The sequence below is a fragment of the Bos grunniens genome, chromosome 11 (assembly GCF_055505025.1).
Source record: "Bos grunniens cultivar Pamir isolate PY7600 chromosome 11, Bosgru_T2T1.0, whole genome shotgun sequence".
Taxonomy (NCBI): Eukaryota; Metazoa; Chordata; class Mammalia; order Artiodactyla; family Bovidae; genus Bos; species Bos grunniens.
Window position 1 is genome coordinate 63916275 of NC_141175.1, and position 21208 is coordinate 63937482.

General features: G+C 39.5%; 1 protein-coding gene across 12 annotated transcripts in view; it reads right to left on the reverse strand.

Moving 5' to 3' along the window:
* The window catches only part of SANBR (SANT and BTB domain regulator of CSR), a 63700-nt gene extending 42767 nt beyond the window's left edge, over nucleotides 1-20933 (reverse strand). For 3 of the 12 annotated variants that reach the window (XR_015136858.1, XM_086326761.1, XM_086326758.1), the window contains exons 1-6: nucleotides 20604-20735; nucleotides 15800-15927; nucleotides 6590-6748; nucleotides 3598-3784; nucleotides 2691-2784; nucleotides 404-642 (exon numbers count right to left, since the gene is read on the reverse strand). Coding sequence is in view for 9 of the 12 variants with exons in the window: in XM_086326761.1 (XP_086182887.1) it covers nucleotides 404-642; nucleotides 2691-2784; nucleotides 3598-3784; nucleotides 6590-6739 (670 nt within the window). In the remaining 3 variants the exon portion in view is untranslated. Of the gene's footprint in view, nucleotides 1-403; nucleotides 643-2690; nucleotides 2785-3597; nucleotides 3785-5496; nucleotides 5536-6589; nucleotides 6749-15799; nucleotides 15928-20603 lie in introns of all 12 variants that reach the window. The other 9 variants (XR_015136857.1, XM_086326759.1, XM_086326757.1 and 6 more) reach the window with 5 other exon arrangements.
* Between the last annotated feature and the right edge of the window lie 275 nt (nucleotides 20934-21208).

Below are 21208 nucleotides of genomic sequence, written 5' to 3' on the forward strand. Positions count from 1 at the left end.
GCTCCTTCCTTGATGTGTGCTAAAGCTCCAACAGTTCTATCCTCTATTACTTCTGCACTTTCAGGACAAATGTCAACACAGAGGGAAAAATGATAAATAACATCCTGGCATTATTAAGCAGATTCCCTTGACCTTGTGGATCCCCTAAAAGGATCTTCAGGACACCAGCAGTTGGTCATCGTAACATACAGTGAAAATGGCTAATTTAGAGACTTGTCCATTTGCCATAAATTCACTAAAATCTGCTAAAAAAGAATGAGGTATCAGTTTCCTAAACAGTGATTACTAATCTGAACATAAATACTAAGGTTTGAACAATTTTCCACATTTCCTATTTTGCCTGAAGCAACTCCCAACTGACACAAGAATTTCACTACAAAGTAAGTAACAGATTGTCTTTTACCTAAAGTGGGCATCTCACAATCTTTATTCTCCTTAGTGTTCCTTTTAACATATTTTATCAACCAGTTGAAAATGTGAACGTCACAATGAACTGAAATGTCCACCTCTTCCCAGCGCTGGGCATCCACAGATAAATATTCAGCAAAGTACTTCATTTCTGATATCAAAAGATCTCGTGGGCAAATAAAATCTTCTTTCAAGTTTTTTGCTTCATCACATACATGGATCACCATGTTTGGCCTTCATGAAAAATGTTACACAGAAATGAAATTATTAGTTTTAGAAGAGGAGCCAATAGTATTGACATTTATTGGAAGTATCAGAACCAGATGTTTTTCAAGGTTTTAACCACATATCAGTTTTACAAGGCTTGACATTCAGATGTTTACATTAGCACTTTTCTAGAACGCTGATCTGTACCTGAAAACTATGACTAATTTTAGTTAAGCTACTGACTTAGTAAAACAAAATTTTTTTACTATAGAACTTATAAAAGGTTTGAAACTTATTATTTTCAAATTATAATTATAGTGTTTTTAAAAAATACCAATTCACAAAGAAAAATTAAATTACAATTTCTAGTTCTTGTGAGGAACATAAAATGGCACTTTTACATGGTAATGGATACAGAAAGGAGATACAGATGAAACACTAGAATCTTCTTACTATTAGTGAATGGGAAAAAGTTAAAATTATTCATTGAATGGTGAATAATTAGAATATCTATTTTGTTATTTTTAACAGCTAGAAAGCTTGTTTCTGGGCATTCAATAAATATAAATCAGTAAATGTGGTTTAAAAACTCAACACTACAATGTGCTTATTTACTTATTTAAAAAACAATTTAAGAATAGGTTTATATATCAGAAAGACTACTTCAAAAATTATATACTCTTTGAATTTATATGCCCTTGAAAATTATATTACCTCAAAAAGAAATACTCATGTGATCCACAGCTGCCTTCATGTCATTACATTACAAAAGGAAACGATTAAATAGGAAGAGATACACTAATCTACAATATGAATTTAATGTGTATTTAAATGAACTTCAAAAATTTTTAACACAAAGAAATTACATCTGAAATAACACTGGCAACAGAAAAAAGATTAATAATCAGTGCTTTGTCAAAATAAAGGAATTTAAGTAACTTTGCAAGTTGTTCTTCCGAAGACAGTACGGTCAAAATATAAACAGATAATGGCTGGTATAATGAAATATGAAAATTCGGTGAAATTTTGGGCCAAAACATGAAATGCTAAATAATAATAGTAAAAAATCAACCTGATAAATTTTTATGCTACACAAACAAACCTATCAGTTAAAAATCTACCTGAGGGGACTTCCCTGGTGGTCTAGTCGTTAAGAATCTGCCTTGCAATGCAGGGGACACGGGTTTGATCTCTGATTGGGGCACTAAGATCCCACATGCCATGCAACCAAGAAAAAGTATTTGTTGAACATTAAGAATATATTGTTTGAGTATCTGTCACGGTAAAAATAAAATTTTAAAAAATCTATGTGAGTAAAATTCACTAAGCTACAAAAGGGTGAATTTTTATTTATTGTAGTAAAATATACATAAAGTAAATGCACTCATATTATTATGCAATTATCACCACCATCCATCTCTAGAATCCATCCCAGAACTTTTCAAAAGGGTAAATTTTACGATATGTGTTATTAAAAAACTATCAAAACTGAAAATACCCAAACCTTTAGAGATAATGAAAATGTTATCTTCATTAGTTATATGGCTAACATTCATCAAAAGTGAATACTTAAAATATGTGCAGTTTATTGTATGTAAAGTACACAAAATAATACAAAATTATTAAAACTTGCATTACATTGAAATATATATTTTAATTTTTAAATGTTTCTATAATGAGTAATTATATCCAAATAGTTCTAAAATACACATCCAGTTTCTTTAATAAAGTTGAAGAACTAATGGCAGAGATTTTTCTTTGGGTTTTAAATTTTACTTTCCAAAACTTTATGTTAATGGATGTTATTTCTAATATTTATAAGATGAAAATGGATTTTTAAAGTGGAAAACTGTTGTCTAATTTATAAGTAGTATGAATAAGCCATATGTTCACCTATTAAGCAGTTGTTGATAGTTCAACACATCAACTACCCTGAGATCAATTGTTTCAGCAACTGTGTAATGTGAAATTCCTAAATTATGGTAACTGATATATATAATCATCACTCATATATTTTATAATTTGAAGTTGATATTCATATTAAAAGCTTATCTAGCAAAGAACCAGCCTCCTACCCTTCAGATTCTTCAGTCTTTTCTCCACCATTATGAGTAGTACAATTTTCACTTTCTGAAGAACAATTCCTTGTGGAAGCTATACTATGTCTTCCTTAAATACAGAAACAAACACATACAAAAACAAAGGGGGGAGGTTAGCATTTCTAGCTGAAAATGGGTTCTTACTTATTGAATGGTTATACTATAAACGCATGGTTTCCAAGAGTAGTTAAAGATGGAACTTTGTTAGGTGCCTTAATATTTCTAAAGGTAAATGAAAGAAACAGTATGAAAAACAGTCACAAATTGCTAACATTACACTAAAGATTAAAAAAAAATACTGACCTGGTATGTAGGGACAGGGGTCAAATGTTCAAAAGCCTACAATATAGTTTCTCTTCCTGAAGCAAATTTTTGTATCAATATTCTGCTACTGCTGAGATTAAAACAATTCACTACATTGAAGATTTCTAAAACCAGCTATGATTTTCAATGTAATATGGAGAACATCTCCCATACCCTGCTTTTGTGTCATCTGAAGCTACTACTGACTTTCATAGAGGGGAGCTATAAAAAAGGTATCGGGAGAGACAAGCAAGATTCTCTCAGTTAAAAAAAAATTAAGTAAAAGGTACAGGTCAAATTCCTCTAAATTTTATGACACAAATAGGCTAACACAATGGAGTAGTAGATTTTAATATAGTGAAAACCTTTTTTTTGGTAATAGTGTTTGCCCTGTATGTTAACATCTAAATTTTTTTTAAATATAGCAAAGACAAATTTCTAAAGCTCAGGAAGATACAAATACTAACAGATTTTTCCTGTTAAGGTTTCTATTACCCTTTAAATACAGTTGACTGGAATGCATAATATTTTTCAGAATTATCATAAGGACAAGTACTGCATTTTGCTCTTCAAACCTTACCTGTTTTAGAAACTGCATCCTGACCAACCGGAGTCTCCTGAGATTCTCCTTGTGTGTCAAGAAGAGAGGATTTGATGTATGTGGCTAAAGTCTCAACAGGACTCTCTCCAGCAGCCAGGAGGGGCCTATACTGGTTGTCCACAGGTGAGCTTCCACTGCTCTTCAGCTCATCAAACCTCTTTGCACACTGTAAAGGCATAAAGGAAGGAAACGCAGGTCTGGGGGATTGTAATCATCTTTTATAAGTGAAAAACTATCTCTTGGGTAACAGCTAGAAAACCAGTGTGTATTTCAATACATGAAAGCCTCTCACTTACTTTTTTCTTTTTTAAAATTCAGGGTAGATTTTTTAAAATATGCTTTAACTCAAAGCCATAATATATTTATACACTTGTAGGAAAATGAAGAATGCCTTCACTAACCATATTTCCCCATGATCTATGTCTATTATCAGTTGACAATTTAAAAACTTAAGTTAAAAACTTGGCTGTTATTTTCACACTGAGTTTCCACCAGGAACAAGACCATATTTTAACCTTCAATAGAAAACAAATCAAAAGGTATCTGATTTGTGATCCTAGATTTTCTTCATTAAAATAATGAGTCTTTGTTCTTACCAACAGTGAGGTTCACCTGCACAAAATACTGTAGTAACACTTAAAAACACTTTTAAATATATGGCCACGTATTTGGGCAGTTTGTTCTAGCATGGTGTTCTCCCTTAACTCATTGTTAGTCATAGAATGAATTTAGAAAGACCAGATTAGCAGTGAAAAAAAATACAATAGACTGGAAAATATCAAGAGTGCATTAAGCATAGTAAGGCTAAGTTGTCCATGAAAATGTCATTTCTCAGGTCACAACACAAAATGCCTTCCTTAATGTAGGTTTTCATCAGATAGCACTCTAATAGCATTCATGTTTAAATCTCCATCAATTGCAATGTGGATGGCAAGTTACACAGCAGATCAAGTAATATTGGAGGTACAAAAGGAGGAAAACCTATACTATGTACACACACATATGGTAAGTGAATAATGCATTGGGTACGGCATAATTCATTTACTACACAAATATTTACCAAGTGCCCACTAGGTATTGAGCACCTTTTAAACGAAGATTATTTACTAATAGTATTATGGTACTGTTACTACTAACAAATGCCTACTCAAGGTTTAGTCCTTTGAAAACACATTTAAAAGATATATAAGAAAAGGACTTCCCTGGCGGTCCAGTGGTTAAAACTCTGTGCTTCCACTGAAGGGGGTACAAATTTGATCCCTGTTCCTGCAACTAAGATACTACAAGCCATGCAGTGTGGCCAAAAAAAAAGAAATTTTTTTCAATTGGGTGAATCTGAATACACAGTGGATATTAGATGATACGATGGAGTTACTGTTGGTACTGTAGCTAAGTAGTTATATAATAATATACTTATCTTAAGAGGTATGCTGCAGTCTATGGAGTGATGTCTGAAACTAACTTTTATTTATTTTTTTAGAATATTTATTTATTTGGCTGCATCAGGTCTTATTTGCAGCATGCAAGATCTAGTTCCTGACCAGGGACTGAACCCAGGCCCCCTGCATTGAGAGCTCAGAGTCTCAGCCACTGGACCACCAGGGAAGTCCCTGAAACTTACTTTTAAATGTCAAAAGAAAAAAAAAAAGTTACATAAAGAAATCAAGCAAACATCTAGAATTACTGACCCCAAATAAAGGATATAGGGATACTATGCTCTTCTTTTAACCTTTCTATATGTTTGAAAATACTCACAATAAAAGCTGGGAAAATAGTCAAATTCACAGACCAAACATGTAAAAATCCAAAAGATGAAAAAATATAGATTAAGGAATGATAATATACACTAAGTTCCTTCATCATTGCACAAAGACTTACAATCAAGGGCAAGTAATCTCTGTGGGTATGTTTTCTCAGCTGTAAAAGAAGAGGGTAGAACTTGGTTCATTCACTGATTCTATAAGTATTGAGAGTATATCATGGGAAAGGCAGTAGTGAAAATGCTTAAAATCTACTGAATAAAATCACTAATGTTCCTTCTACTTCTAGAAACCTGAGACGATTCACTCACTTTAGGGTTCCTTTCAACAGCAAAAATTCTGAGGTCTGTGTTCTCAAACTGGAGTTCAGAGATGAATTACCAGAAAGAGTACCCAATAAGAGTTTTTAGGTTACAAGTTTTGCTTCTGAGGATTACAGTAATAAAAATCATTTGAATCATTAGGATGACAGAATATTTTAAGACAAAGGTAGAAAACAGACTTAGTAGAGAAGAGATGTGCTAATGCCAAGGGAAGGCAAGTCATGTCTTGGGGCAACACAAGACTTCACCACAAGTTAGAGAAAAGTGGAGAAAGAATACAGGCTTTGAAGGACTTTTGGCAATATAGGCTAAACACAAAAAATTTTGTGCCACAAAAGACTATACAATATTTGCATTACAATCGCAATTTAATTTCAGCAAAACACTGATCACATTAAGCTTATTAGTTTGAATTATGTTGGTTTGAGTTTTCCCTTGTGTCTACAAAATGTAAAATCTGGTTTATGATTGTATAGGTGGGTTTATACCTGGTATTGTTAGTGCACATTTAATTTCCACTGTGATAGTAATTTGGGTCATCACTGGAAGTTTTCAAGTTTTTTCCTTTAAAAAGGTCTGTATATTACTCAATTCTGAGAAGCACAGCATTAGCAATTTAATAATAAAACTGGATTTACAAATGTTTTATCTACCCATTCAGTTGTAAATATGTAAAATAGGCTGAATTTAATCATAGCAGGTGGGTTAATAAATCATATATCTACATAGATTATATATATAGTCAAGTCATATTTTATGCATATTTAGTTTTTACATGCATATGAATATGTGAAACTCAAATACTTCTTCTTTCTTAGTAGTTACACCTTTAAATTGATTACTTTTTCTGATTTCTTTTCAGTAGCTATCTGGAAGACTGTTAGTTACCTCTTTGGGTGTTAATCCAGGCACAAGCCTTGCCACAGTTTCCCAATTGATGGTCTGGTGGATTCCAATTAATGGGTAAAGGATCATGTCCAATACCATCTGGTTGTTATTATTTAGGAAATTGTTGTTTTCTGAATATCCACGACTCATCTTTTGGAACTAGAAATAGACAAGACAAATTTATTTGCATCTGAAATCCAAATGTTTTCAGAACATTATAAATCAGTTATAATTCATTCCTAAGAATTAACTGCTACTATAAAAAAGGAAAATGAAACTGAAGTAAAAGTCAACACAGAATATATAGCTCAAGTCTCTTCAAATATAATAGCACTTGAATATTATGGATTGGTAGATACATGGATCCAAGGATGTGCATGCTTAGTTGCTCAGTCGTGTCCAACTCTTTGCAACTCCATGGACTGCAGCCCATGAGGCTCCTCTGTCCATGGGATTCTCCGGGCAAGAACACTGGAGTGGGCTGCCCTACCCTCCTCGAGGGGATCTTCCCGATCCAGGGATCAAACCCACATCTCCTATGACTTTTGCACTGCAGGTTGATTCTTTACTCACTGAGCCATCGGGGAAGCCTAGAAGGATATACAGCTGGGTAAATATGTGATTTTAAAAATATGATAAAATGTTAAGGACAGAATATAAGTGATGGGTATACAAGTGTTCACTATAAAATTCTTTTCATTTTGCTGTATGTTAAAAGCTTTTCATAACAAAACACAGAAAAAGTTGAATACAATATATCTTCATTAAAAAACCTCTTATGTGTGGCTGATTTACATTTTGATTAGCAGTTCATGGATGGTGGAGCTAAACAATGAAAAAAAAGATAGTTACATGATAATTTCATTGCAGTCCCAAGCCATACGTTCTCTCTCTTTGATTGAATGTCCATGCTACAATTAAAGCTGAGTATACTTAATTTGATAGGTGTAATCAAATGAAACTTTCTGCTGCTGCTCCTGTTGCTGCTAAGTTGCTTCAGTCATGTCCGACTCTGTGCCACCCCAGAGACGGCAGCCCACCAGGCTCCCCAGTCCCTGGGATTTTCCAGGCAAGAACACTGGAGTGGGTTGCCATTTCCTTCTCCAGTGCATGAAAGTGAAAAGTGAAAGTGAAGTCACTCAGTCGTGTCCGACTCCTAGCGATTCCATGGACTGCAGCCCACCAGGCTCCTCCGTCCATGGGATTTTCCAGGCAAGAGTACTGGAGTGGGTTGCCATTGCCTTCCCAAATGAAACTTAGAACCAAGTTAATCTGACATTTTAGGATAAGCATAATAGTTATTGTGCATGTGATTATGAATTATATATGGTGAGGAGATTATATTAACAAATGTAATTAGCATTGTTTTTATATGTTTGAAACATTTTTTTGTAAAGTTCTCTTATTCCTTGTCTTCAGAAACAATGTGGCGACTGGCCTGACAAGGTTTAACCCTTACACACACCAAAACACACCCTCTGACTCTCATATATAAAAAGCCATAGCACCTCTACACACACACACACTCACACGCACTCCTGCAGAGTGGTGGCCTCCCCTGCTTTTTCACTTGGTTCCCCGCCCTGGTCCTACTATCACATACCCTCTGGTTCAATCCAGGAGACCTTGAATCAAGTGACTAAAGGTGTGTCCAAAATCTTCAGGCAACATGATGACAAGAAAAAAAAGTCTCTGGAAGGCTTTCCAAAGGGATGTACCTCAATAAACATTTAGCGAGTACCAACTATAACCCAGGCCAAGCACTGGGAATACCACAATAAATACGGCATGGTCCCTGTCCTCAAGGAGTTTACTAGCAGAGAGCTGAGGATACAGGTAGACAAACAGATGATTTTAATATCATCTGCTGAGAGCCAAAGCACAGGGGAGCCATGCAAGGGCAGAGGAGGGACAAATAATAACTGTTGGTATTGTGGAGGAGGGGATGACCAGTATTAAAGAGAAAAAGAATCTCTCTCCTTCAACCTTAAGAGAATTTTCAGAACTTCTTTATTAGGTGTTTACTAGGAGCCTGGAGCTGTGCTAAGGCTTTTATATAACTTATTTCAATTCTCACACAACCCTATAAGATAGAGTCTTTCCCCAATTTTACAAGATGAAGAAACACATTCAGAAAAGTTAAATAATTTGGACAAGGCCACAGAGCTAATAAGAGGCAGAACAAAGACCCAGGTAAAACTAACTTTCAGATCCATGCTCGTTCCATTACATTCGAGAAGTAGAGTATAGGGGAGATAGCAAATGGGAATGATGGCTTAGGACAGAGAGAGACAGAGTCTAAACATTATGAAGTTAGTAATGATTCAATGAAGCAATTTCCAAAGCTTCTGCTTGTGAGCCAAGGGAGGCAAAAGGCTGTGGTACTGAAGGAAAAAAGCTACTCCCTTCAAATTTAAAAAACTTTGAGAATTTATGTCAATTATACTTCAATAAAGCTGAAATCGTTTTAAAAAAATTAACATTTACTGAGCCTCCACCATGGGCCAGGCATTGTATCTGAAGTTAGAATGTATATTTACAGATGAAAAGATTTACCATTAGTCATATCTATGACTTAGGGCAGACACACTGAAACCATACTCACAGGAAACTAGTCAATCTAATCACACTAGGACCACAGCCTTGTCTAACTCAATGAAACTAAGCCATGCCCGTGGGGCAACCCAAGATGGGCGGGTCACGGTGGAGAGGTCTGACAGAATGTGGTCCACTGGAGAAGGGAATGGCAAACCACTTCAGGATTCTTGCCTTGAGAACCCCATGAACACTATGAAAAGGCAATATGATAGGATACTGAAAGAGAAACTCCCCAGGTCAGTAGGTGCCCAATATGCTACTGGAGATCAGTGCAGAAATAACTCCAGAAAGAATGAAGGGACGGAGCCAAAGCAAAAAGAATACCCAGTTGTGGATGTGACTGGTGATAGAAGCAAGGTCCGATGCTGTAAAGAGCAATACTTCATAGGAACCTGGAATGTCAGGTCCATGAATCAAGGCAAATTGGAAGTGGTCAAACAAGAGATGGCAAGAGTGAATGTCGACATTCTAGGAATCAGAGAACTGAAATGGACTGGAATGGGTGAATTTAACTCAGATGACCATTATATCTACTACTGAGGGACAGGAATCCCTCAGAAGAAATGGAGTAGCCATCATGGTCAACAAAAGAGTCCGAAATGCAGTACTTGGATGCAATCTCAAAAATGACAGAATGATCTCTGTTTGTTTCCAAGACAAACCATGCAATATCACAGTAATCCAAGTCTATGCCCCAACCAGTAACGCTGAAGAAGCTGAAATTGAACGGTTCTATGAAGACCTACAAGACCTTTTAGAACTAACACCCAAAAGAGATGTCCTTTTCATTATAGGGGACTGGAAGGCAAAAGTAGGAAGTCAAGAAACACCTGGAGTAACAGGCAAATTTGGCCTTGGAATACGGAATGAAGCAGGGCAAAGACTAATAGAGTTTTGCCAAGAAAATGCACTGGTCATAGCAAACACCCTCTTCCAACAACACAAGAGAAGACTCTACACATGGACATCACCAGATGGTCAACACCGAAATCAGACTGATTACGTTCTTTGCAGCAGAAGATGAAGAAGCTCTATACAGTCAATAAAAACAAGTCTGGGAGCTGACTGTGGCTCAGATCATGAACTCCTTATTACCAAATTCAGACTTAAATTGAAGAAAGTAGGGAAAACCACTAGACCATTCAGGTATGACCTAAATCAAATCCCTTATGATTATACAGTGGAAGTGAGAAATAGATGTAAGGGCCTAGATCTGATAGATAGAGTGCCTGATGAACTATGGAATGAGGTTCGTGACATTGTACAGGAGACAGGGATCAAGACCATCCCCATGGAAAAGAAATGCAAAAAAGCAGAATGGCTGTCTGGGGAAGCCTTACAAATAGCTGTGAAAAGAAGAGAAGGGAAAAGCAAAGGATTACAGGAAAGATATAAGCATTTGAATGCAGAGTTTCAAAGAATAGCAAGAAGAGATAAGAAAGCCTTCTTCAGTGATCAATGCAAAGAAATAGAGGAAAACAACAGAATGGGAAAGACTAGAGATCTCTTCAAGAAAATTAGAGATGCCAAGGGAATATTTCATGCAAAGATGAGCTCAATAAAGGACAGAAATGGTATGGACCTAACAGAAGCAGAAGATATTAAGAAGAGGTGGCAAGAATACACAGACGAACTGTACATAAAAGATCTTCACGACCCAGATAATGATGATGATGTGATCACTGACCTAGAGCCAGATCCTGGAATGTGAAGTCAAGTGGGGCTTAGAAAGCATCACTACGAACAAAGTTAGTGGAGGTGATGGAATTCCAGTTGAGCTATTTCAAATACTGAAAGATGATGCTGTGAAAGTGCTGCACTCAATATGCCAAGCAAATTTAGAAAACTCAGCAGTGGCCACAGGACTGGAAAAGGTCAGTTTTCATTCCAAGCCCAAAGAAAGGCAATGCCAAAGAATCTCACATGCTAGTAAAGTAATGCTCAAAATTCTCCAAGCCAGGCTTCAGCAAAACGTGAACCGTGAACTTCTTGATGTTTAAGCTGGTTTTAGAAAAGGCAGAGGAACCAGAGGTCAAATTGCCAACATGGGCTGGATCATGGAAAAAGCAAGAGAGTTCCAGAAAAGCATCTATTTCTGCTTTATTGACTATGCTAAAGCCTTTGACTGTGTGGATCACAATAAACTCTGGACAGTTCTAAAAGAGATGGGAATACCAGACCACCTGACCTGCCTCTTGAGAAATCTGTATGCAGGTCAGGAAGCAACAGTTGGAACTGGACATGGAACAACAGACTGGTTCCAAATAGGAAAAGGAGTACGTCAAGGCTGTATATTGTCACCCTGCTTATTTAACTTATATGCAGAGTACATCATGAGAAATGCTGGGCTGGAAGAAGCACAAGCTGGAATCAAGATTGCCGAGAGAAATATCAATAACCTCAGATATGCAGATGACACCACCCTTATGGCAGAAAGGGAAGAGGAACTAAAGAGCCTCTTGATGAAAGTGAAAGAGGAGAGTGAAAAAGTTGGCTTAAAGCTCAACATTCAGAAAACGAAGATCATGGCATCCAGTCCCATCACTTCATGGGAAATAGATGGGGAAACAGTGGAAACAGTGTTAGACTTTTTTTTGGGGGGCTCCAAAATCACTGCAGATGGTGACTACAGCCATGAAATTAAGAGACGCTTACTCCTTGGAAGGAAAGTTATGACCAACCTAGATAGTATATTGAAAAGCAGAGACATTACCTTGCCAACAAAGGTCCGTCTAGTCAAGGCTATGGTTTTTCCTGTGGTCATGTATGGATGTGAAAGTTGGACTGTGAAGAAGGCTGAGCACCGAAGAATTGATGCTTTTTAACTGTGGTGTTGGAGAAGACTCTTGAGAATCCCTTGGACTGCAAGGAGATCCAACCAGTCCATTCTGAAGGAGATCAGCCCTGGGATTTCTTTGGAAGGAATGATGCTAAAGTTGAAACTCCAGTACTTTGGCCACCTCATGCGAAGAGTTGACTCATTGGAAAAGACTCTGATGCTGGGAGGGATTGGGGGCAGGAGGAGAAGGGGACGACAGCAGATGAGATGGCTGGATGGCATCACTGACTCGATGGACGTGAGTCTGAGTGAACTCCGGGAGTTGGTGATGGACAGGGAGGCCTGGCGTGCTGCGATTCATGGGGTCGCAAACAGTCAGACACGACTGAGCGACTGAACTGATGACTTTATTGGGCTCTAAAATCACTGCGGATGGTGACTGCAATCATGAAATTAGAAGACATTTGCTTCTTGGCAGGAAAGCTAGGACAAACCTAGACAATGTGTTGAAAAGCAGACACATTACTCTGCCGACAAACGTTCGTATAGTCAAGGCTATGGTCTTCTCAGTGATCATGTACGGTTGTGAGAGCTTGACCATAAAGAAGGTGGAGCCCCAAAGAATTGATGCCTTTGAACTGTGTTGCTGACGAAGACTCTTGAAAGTCCCTTGGACAGCAAGGAGATCAAATCAGTCAATCTTAAGGGAAATCAACCCTGAACACTCACTTGAAGGACACATGTTGAAATACTGAAACTCCAATATTTGGTCATCAGATGCAAAGTGCTAACTCAATGGACAAGTAAGTCCCTGATGCTGGGAAAGATTGAGGGCAGAAGAAGAGGGCGTCTGAGGATGAGAAGGCTGGATGGCATCTCCAATGCAATGGACATGAACTTAGGGCAAACTTCAGGAGATGGTGAGGGATGGGCATGACTGGCATGCTGCAATTCATGGGGTTGCAAAGAGTGAAACACGACTGGGTGACTGAACAACAACAATGACTTTATTGATGCTGAATCTGTGCTGGAAATATAATCCCCCAAAACAAAACTGTTCTTATGGAAAAATGTTACCTATTTTAGGAAAAGAAGGATAAAGCAGAGATACACTGACACACTACTACAGTGGAGGAAGCAATGCACATAGAAATCTGAAACTTAGGTTTGAGGTTTAACTCCACAGAAATTAATCAGAGCAGGTCACCTGATCTTCTGCAATGAAATTAAGTGATGGTAATAACCTATGAAAAGTGAAAGTGAAAATCGCTCAGTCGGGTCAGACTCTTTGCACCCCACGGACTATACAGTCCATGGAATTCTCCAGGCCAGAATACTGAAGTGGGTAGCCTTTCCCTTCACCAGAGCATCTTCCAAACCCAGGGATCGAACCCAGGTCTCTCAACATTGCAGGTGGATTCTTTACCAGCTGAGCCACAAGGGAAGCACAAGAATATTGGAGTGGGGAGCCCATCCCTTCTCCAGAGTATCTTCCCAAGCAAGGAACTGAACCAGGTCTCCTGCATTGCAGGCGGATTCTTTACCAACTGAGCTATCAGGTATACCTCTGATTGACTTTATATAAATAATCAAAGAGATTATTTTGTGAAAGCACTGTGAAAAAAGCACCTCACAAATCTGATGCAGCATAAAATAACAGTACCTATGGTATGGACCTAACAGAAGCAGAAGATATTAAGAAAAGGTGGCAGGAATACAGAGAAGAACTGTACAAAAAAGATCTTCACGAACCAAATATTCATGATGGTGTGATCCCTCACCTATAGCCAGACATCCTGGAATGTGAAGTCAAGTGGGCCTTAGGAAGCATCACTGCAAACAAAGCTAGTAGAGGTGATGGAATTTCAGTCGAGCTATTTCAAATCCTAAAAGATGATGCTGTGAAAGTCCTACACTCAATATGCCAGCAAATTTGGAAAACTCAGCAGTGGCCAAACGACCGGAAAAGGTCAGTTTTCATTCCAATCCCAAAGAAAGGCAATGTCAAAGAATCCTCAAACTACTGCACAATTGCACTCATCTCACACACTAGAAGGCAATGGCACCCCACTCCAATACTCTTGCCTGGAAAATCCCATGGACGGAGTAGCCTCGTAGGCTGCAGTCCATGGGGTCGCAGAGTCGGACACGACTGCGCGACTTCACTTTTACTTTTCACTTTCATACTTTGGAGAAGGAAATGGCAACCCACTCCAGTGTTCTTGCCTGGAGAATCCCAGGGAAGGGAGAGCCTGTTGGGCTGCTGTCTATGGGGTCGCACAGAGTCGGACATGACTGAAGCGACTCAGCAGCAGCAGCAGCACATACTAGCAAAGTAATGCTCAAAATTCTCCAAGCCACGCTTTAACAATACATGAATCATGAACTTCCAGATGTTCAAGCTGGATTTAGAAAAGGCAGAGGAAGCAGAGATCAAATTGCCAACATTCACTGGATCACTGAAAAAGCAAGAAAGTTCCAGAAAAACATCTATTTCTGTTTTATTGACTATGCCAAAGCCTTTGACTATGTGGACCACAACAAACTCTGGAAATTTCTTAAAGAGATGGGAATACCAGACTATCTGACCTGCCTCCTGAGAAATCTGTATGCAGGTCAGGAATATTGGAGTGGGTAGCCTATCCCCTATTCTACAGTTAGAACTGGACATGGAACAACAGACTGGTTCCAAACAGGAAAAGGAATACATCAAGGCTGCATATTGTCACCCTGCTTATTTAATTTATATGCAGAATGCATCATGAGAAACGCTGGGCTGGATGAAACACAAGCTGGAATCAATGTTGCTGGGAGAAATATCAATAACCTCACATACACAGATGACACCACCCTTGTAGCAGAAAGTGAAGAAGACCTGAAGAACCTCTTGATGAAAGTGAAAGAGGAGAGTGAAAAAGTTGGCTTAAAGCTCAACATTCAGAAAACTAAGATCATGGCATCCGGTCCTATCACTTCATGGCAAATAGATGGGGAAACAGTGGCAGACTTTATTTTTGGGGGCTCCAAAATCACTGCAGATGGTGACTGCAGCCATGAAATTAAAAGACGCTTACTCCTTGGAAGAAAAGTTATGACCAATCTAGTCAGCATATTAAAAAGCAGAGACATTATTTTGCCAGCAAAGGTTCATCTAGTCAAAGCTATGGTTTTTCCAGTAGTTATATACGGATGTGAGAGCTGGACTATAAAGAAATCTGAGCACCAAAGAATTGATGCTTTTGAACTGTAGTGTTGGAAAAGACTCTTGAGAGTCCCTTGGACTGCAAGGAGATACAACCAGTCCATCCTAAAGGAGATCAGTCCTGAATATTCATTGGAAGGACTAATGCTAAAGCTGAAACTCCAATACTTTGGCCACCTGATGGGAAGAGCTGACTCATTTGAAAAGACCCTGATGCTGGGAAAGACTGAAGGTGGGGAGGAGAAAGGGACGACAGAGGATGAGATGGCTGGATGGCATCACTGACTCAATGGACATGAGTCTGAGTAAACTCTGGGAGTTGGTGATAGACAGGGAGGCCTGGCGTGCTGTAGTCCATGGGGTTGCAAAGAGTCGGACATGACTGAGTGACTGAACTGATCACCTAGGATCAAGTTAAGGATAATGTGAGATGTTTAAATGTTGGAATGGGAAACTGGAATGCAAAAACTCTCAGTGAAGCGTTAACAATGATTAGTACTACATCATTGTATACGTAAAACACTGATGCAGGACATTGGGTGGTAGACATAATAGATTTATCCTACATGCTTCTGCATGAACATTAGAAAGAAACAAGAAAATTACAACTTCCTAGCAACCAGACAGGTACCTTGCTGAAGGCCCAGAATCGTGTTGTGTATGGACCCTGGAGCTAGACTGCCCAAATTTTTGTCCTGGTTCCACCACTTAAGGTATTATCTGGTTCAGATTACGTACTCTATGCCTCAGTTTTCTCATCTGTAAAACAAAGAATAATAGTAGCTAGCCCATATACTTTTGAAGATACATGGATAGTGTTACCCGGCACTTAGTACTATGTAATGTTTATAACAGTAACATTATCATTCCCAAGAGCCTAGGATTAAACAGATTCATAAAGATAAATGTAACAGATGAAAAGGAGAGACACTGACTTTCCAATGAAGTAAGCTCTCAACAAAATGAGTGCAAAATCAGATCTAGATTCTTATCTAGTTACCATTTCCAGCAGTACAACCTATGATTTCAATGGTCTTGACTATAATACAAGGAAAATAATACCTACCTCTGACGTTATTGTAAGGATTAGATAATATATATAACACACTACCTGGCATACAGAAGGTGATCAATAATTATTTCTTATTTTGGCCACTTTACTGGCATAAAAATTTTCAAAAACTACTTTAAGAACTGTAAAACACTGCCTTGAGCCCAGCTGAAAATAGATTTTACAGAACTTCATTGTTTTCTACTTGTGTACCTAGCACATCATCACTTCATACCACACAATTTGAGAACTATGTTGGGGCATGGAGTATTTTATTACAATTCTGTTTGAGCCTCAATAGAAAACAGTCTGAAACAGAATACAGGGCAAGGATTTGGGTGCTGTTTTTACTTTATTTCCAAAAAGATTACTTAAAAATTTCTAAAATATTTATTGTGGCCTACAATGTGGAGGTACCTGTTAGCTAATCAAAAATACAATTAATATAAAATATTTTCAAACTTGTATGTGTATTCCATACCTGTATAAATACTCATTTATAATACATGTTTAATTTACATCATCTAACATCGACATTTTAGGAATCAGTGGACTAAAATAGACTGGAATGGGTGAATTTAACTCAGATGACCATTATATCCACTACTGTGGGCAAGAATCCCTTAGAAGAAATGGAGTAACCATCATAGTCAACAAAAGAGTCTGAAATGTAGTACTTGGTGCAATCTCAAAAACCAAAGAATGATCTCTGTCCGTTTCCACAGTAAACCATTCAGTATCACAGTAATCTAAGTCTATGCCCTGACCAGTAATGCTGAAGAAACTGAACTTAAATGGTTCTATGAAGACCTACAAGACCTTATAGAACTAACACCCAAAAACGATGTCCTTTTCATTACAGGGGACGGGAATGCACAAGTAGAAGTCAAGAAATACCTGGAGTAACAGGGCAAATTTGGCCTTGGAGTACAGGATGAAGCAGGGCAAAAGCTAATAGTTTTGCCAACAGAACACACTGGTCATAGCAAACACCCTCTTCCAACAACACAAGAGACAACTCTACACATGGACATCACCAGATGGTCAATAAAGAAATCAGATTGATTATATTCTTTGCAGCCAAAGATGGAGAAGCTCTGTACAGTCAGCAAAAACAAGACCAGGAGCTGACTGTGGCACAGATCATGAACTCCTTATTGCAAATTCAGACTGAAATTGAAGAAAGTAGGGAAAACCACTAGACCATTCAGGTATGACCTAAATCAAATCCCTTATGATTATACAGTGGAAGTGACAAACAGAGTGCCTGAAGAACTATGGATGGAGGTTTGTGACATTATAGAAGAGGCAGTGATCAAGACCATCCCAAGGAAAATAAATGCAAAAAGGCAAAATAGTTATCTGAGGAAGTCTTACAAATAGCTGTGAATAGAAAAGAAGCGAAAGGCAAAGGAGAAAAGGAAAGATATATGCATTTGAACGCAGAGTTCCATAGAATAGCAAGGAGAGATAAGAAAGCCTTCCTCAGTGATCAATGCAAAGAACTAGAGGAAAACAAGAGAATGGGAAAGACTGGAGATATCCTCAAGAAAATTAGAGATACTAAGGGAACATTTCATGCAAAGATGGGCTCGATAAAGGACAGAAATGGTATGGACCTAACAGAAGCAGAAGATATTAAGAAGAGGTGGCAAAAAGACATAGAAGAACTGTATAGAAAGATCTTTACGACCCAGATAATCACGATGGTGTGATCACCAACTTAGAGCCAGATATTCTGGAATGTGAAGTCAAGTGGGCCTCAGGAAGCATCACTACGAACGCTAGTGGAGGTGATGGAATTCCAGTTGAGCTATTTCAAATCCTAAAGGATGATGCTGTCAAAGTGCTGCACTCAATATGCCAGCAAATTTGGAAAACTCGGCATGGCCACAGGACTGGAAAAGGTCCGTTTTCATTCCAATCCCAAAGAAAGGCAATGTCAAAGAATGCTCAAACTACCGCACAATTGCACTCATCTCACAGGCTTGTAAAGTAATGCTCAAATTTCTCCAAGCCAGGCTTCAACAGTACGTGAACTGTGAACTTCCAGATGTTCAAGGTGGATTTAGAAAAGGCCGAGGAAGCAGAAATCATATTGCCAACATCTGCTGAAACATCGAAAAAGCAAGAGAGTTCCAGAAAAACATCTACTTCTACTTTGTTGACTATGCGAAAGCCTCTGACTGTGTGGACCACAACAAACTCTGGAAAATTCTTAAAGAGATGGGAATACCAGACCACCTGACCTGCCTCTTGAGAAATCTGTATGCAGGTCAGGAAGCTACAGTTAGAACTGGACATGGAAAAACAGACTGGTTCCAAATAGGAAAAGGAGTCCTTCAAGGCTGTATATTGTCACCCTGCTTATTTAACTTATATGCAGAGTACATCATGAGAAACGCTGGGCTGGAAGAAGCACAAGCTGGAATCAAGATTGCCGGGAGAAATATCAATAACCTCAGATATGCAGATGACACCACCCTTGTGGCAGAAAGTGAAGAAGAACTAAAGAGCCTCTTGATAAAAGTGAAAGAGGAGAGTGAAAAAGTTGGTTTGAGGTTCAACACTGAGAAAACTAAGATCATGGCATCCAGTCCCATCATTTCATGGCAAATAGATGGGGAGACAATGGAAACAGTGATAGACTTTATATTCTTGGGGTCCAAAATCACTGCAGATGGTGATTGCAGCCATGAAACTAAAAGACATTTGCTCCTTGGAAGAAAAGTTACAACCAACCTAGTCAGCACATTAAAAAGCAGAGACATTCTTTGCCAGCAAAGGTCTGTCTAGTCAAGGCTATGGTTTTTCCAGTAGTTATATATGGATGTGAGAGCTGGACTATAAAGAAAGCTGAGCACTGAAGAATTGATGCTTTTGAATTGTGGTGTTGGAGAAGACTCTTGAGGGTCTCTTGGACTGTAAGGAGATCAAACAAGTCCATCTTAAAGGAAATCAGTCCTGAATATTCATTGGACAGACTGATGCTAAAGCTGAAACTCCAATACTTTGGCCACCTGATTCGAAGAACTGACTCATTTGAAAAGACCCTGATGCTGGGAAAGATTGAAGGCAGGAGGAGAAGGGGACGACAGAGGATGAGACAGTTGGATGGCATCACTGACTCAATGGACATGAGTTTGAGTAAACCCCAGGAGTTGGCTATGAACAGGGAGGCCTGGCCTGCTGCAGTCCATGGGGTCACAAAGAGTCCGACATGACTGAGTAACTGAACTAACTCAACTGAACATCATCTAAACGTGAAAAAGAATTTTTTTCTGTTGATATTTTCCTTACACAACTGAATCACACCAAGCAAGTGAAAACTACCCAGAATTAATTCCAGTTAAACAGATGTTCAAGAAAGCATCCCTAGAGTCAGAATTCTCTCAGAGTAGCTGCAACTGTGCATCCCCTTCTGGAAAAGAAGTACAGACTTATCAAAAACTGCCAATAAGAAAAAGTTTGAAACTCAAATTATACTATTACTAGATTTACTCCCATTCATGATAAAATATTAAAAACATGCTAATGTTTAGTATGAAACATGTTATTTACCAAAAATAAAAATTGTTTACTACTCTAAATACTCTACACTTTTTAACACATCTCATGCCCTCTCCATTTCCACGATGGGAGTTTAAATGTACTAACAAGACCAAACAGAGGTCCAACACTGGCATCTGTTTTTCCTATTTTCAAATAGAAAAAGATCTGGTAGACAGAGACTTTGCCCCTAGGCGGAGAAGGATAGGTGCTAGAGGGGCCAGCAGGGCAGGTCAAAGGCCTCTGGCATAACAGAGGATGGGCGACAACACTGAGTCATCACCAGGGTAGGAGCCTTGTGCCCAGGCTTTCTGACCACGAGAACGGGCATCTGGCTTTCATAGTGAAGGAGAAAATAAAACCACAATTGAAACCTAGAAAGAACACATCAAAGACCCGCAACCTTCGACCCAGAGGCTCGCTGCACTGCACGTCCTCTAAGGCAGCCCAGACCTTGGTGGTCTCCCGCCTCCCCTCGGGTGCAGAAACTCTGGGCGCTGAGCGGGTGAGGGGTGGACAAAGGCGCAGGGAAAGCAGTGGGCCGAGGCAGGGGAAGATGCAGGGCAGGGACTAGGGGTGGGGCCAGGACGGCAGACGCCGTGCTCCGTCAGCTGGTTCACTAGAGGGACCGGCTTTGGAGATCTGGAGAAGGCAGAGCCGGCGGGCCGCTCGATGCACGTGGGGGCGGTTCGGGGGCACTTTCCACTAGCGAGACTCCCGCCCGGCTCTAAAGCGGAGGAGGCCGCAGAGGGGGCCGCTAGCCTCCAAAGGTAACGCCTCTCGCCGCACTTTCCGCCCCCAACCAGCCCCCGAACTCCCTCAGCTCGTCACTCACCTCTAGGCCGCAATGGCCCTCGCTTCGCCCCCGTCACCTGCACAGCCCGGTACCGCCCGTGCCATGAAGCGGCCGCGACCAGACCCGCAAACCCAACCGCTGGGGTACCAGAGCTGCGGGGCGGGGAACGCGGAGATCGACGCCGCCTGGCCAATCGCAGGCCAGCGCCGCAGCGGCGCAGCCAATGAACGACGAGCTCCTTTCGGATGCAGGGAGCGGGTGCTGCGAAGAGCGGCTACTCGGCCTAGCCTTTGCCGGTTTCTTCCCCGCCCCCCTCGAATTCTTTCTCAGGCCTGTCGCAGTGCAGCGTCCCCACCCTCCCAGCGTCCTGTCTCTTAGCAACCAGATGCCCTCTAGAGCCAGAACTTCACTCAGAATGATCGTCTCTGGGTCCAGAAGAAAGGGAGAAATGGGGGAGAAAGAACTCATAAAGAATGAAGTTGTTGGTGGCTTTGATATACCCGCTTAGGTCAGGTAGAATAGGAAAATTGCATGATCTGTGGATGCAAGAAATATCTTGGGTGAAGCGTGGTCTTCATCAGGAGGCATCTCTTGAAAAATGTAAATAGCTTTGGGTTACTCCTTGAGGTTTCGTACATTAATAG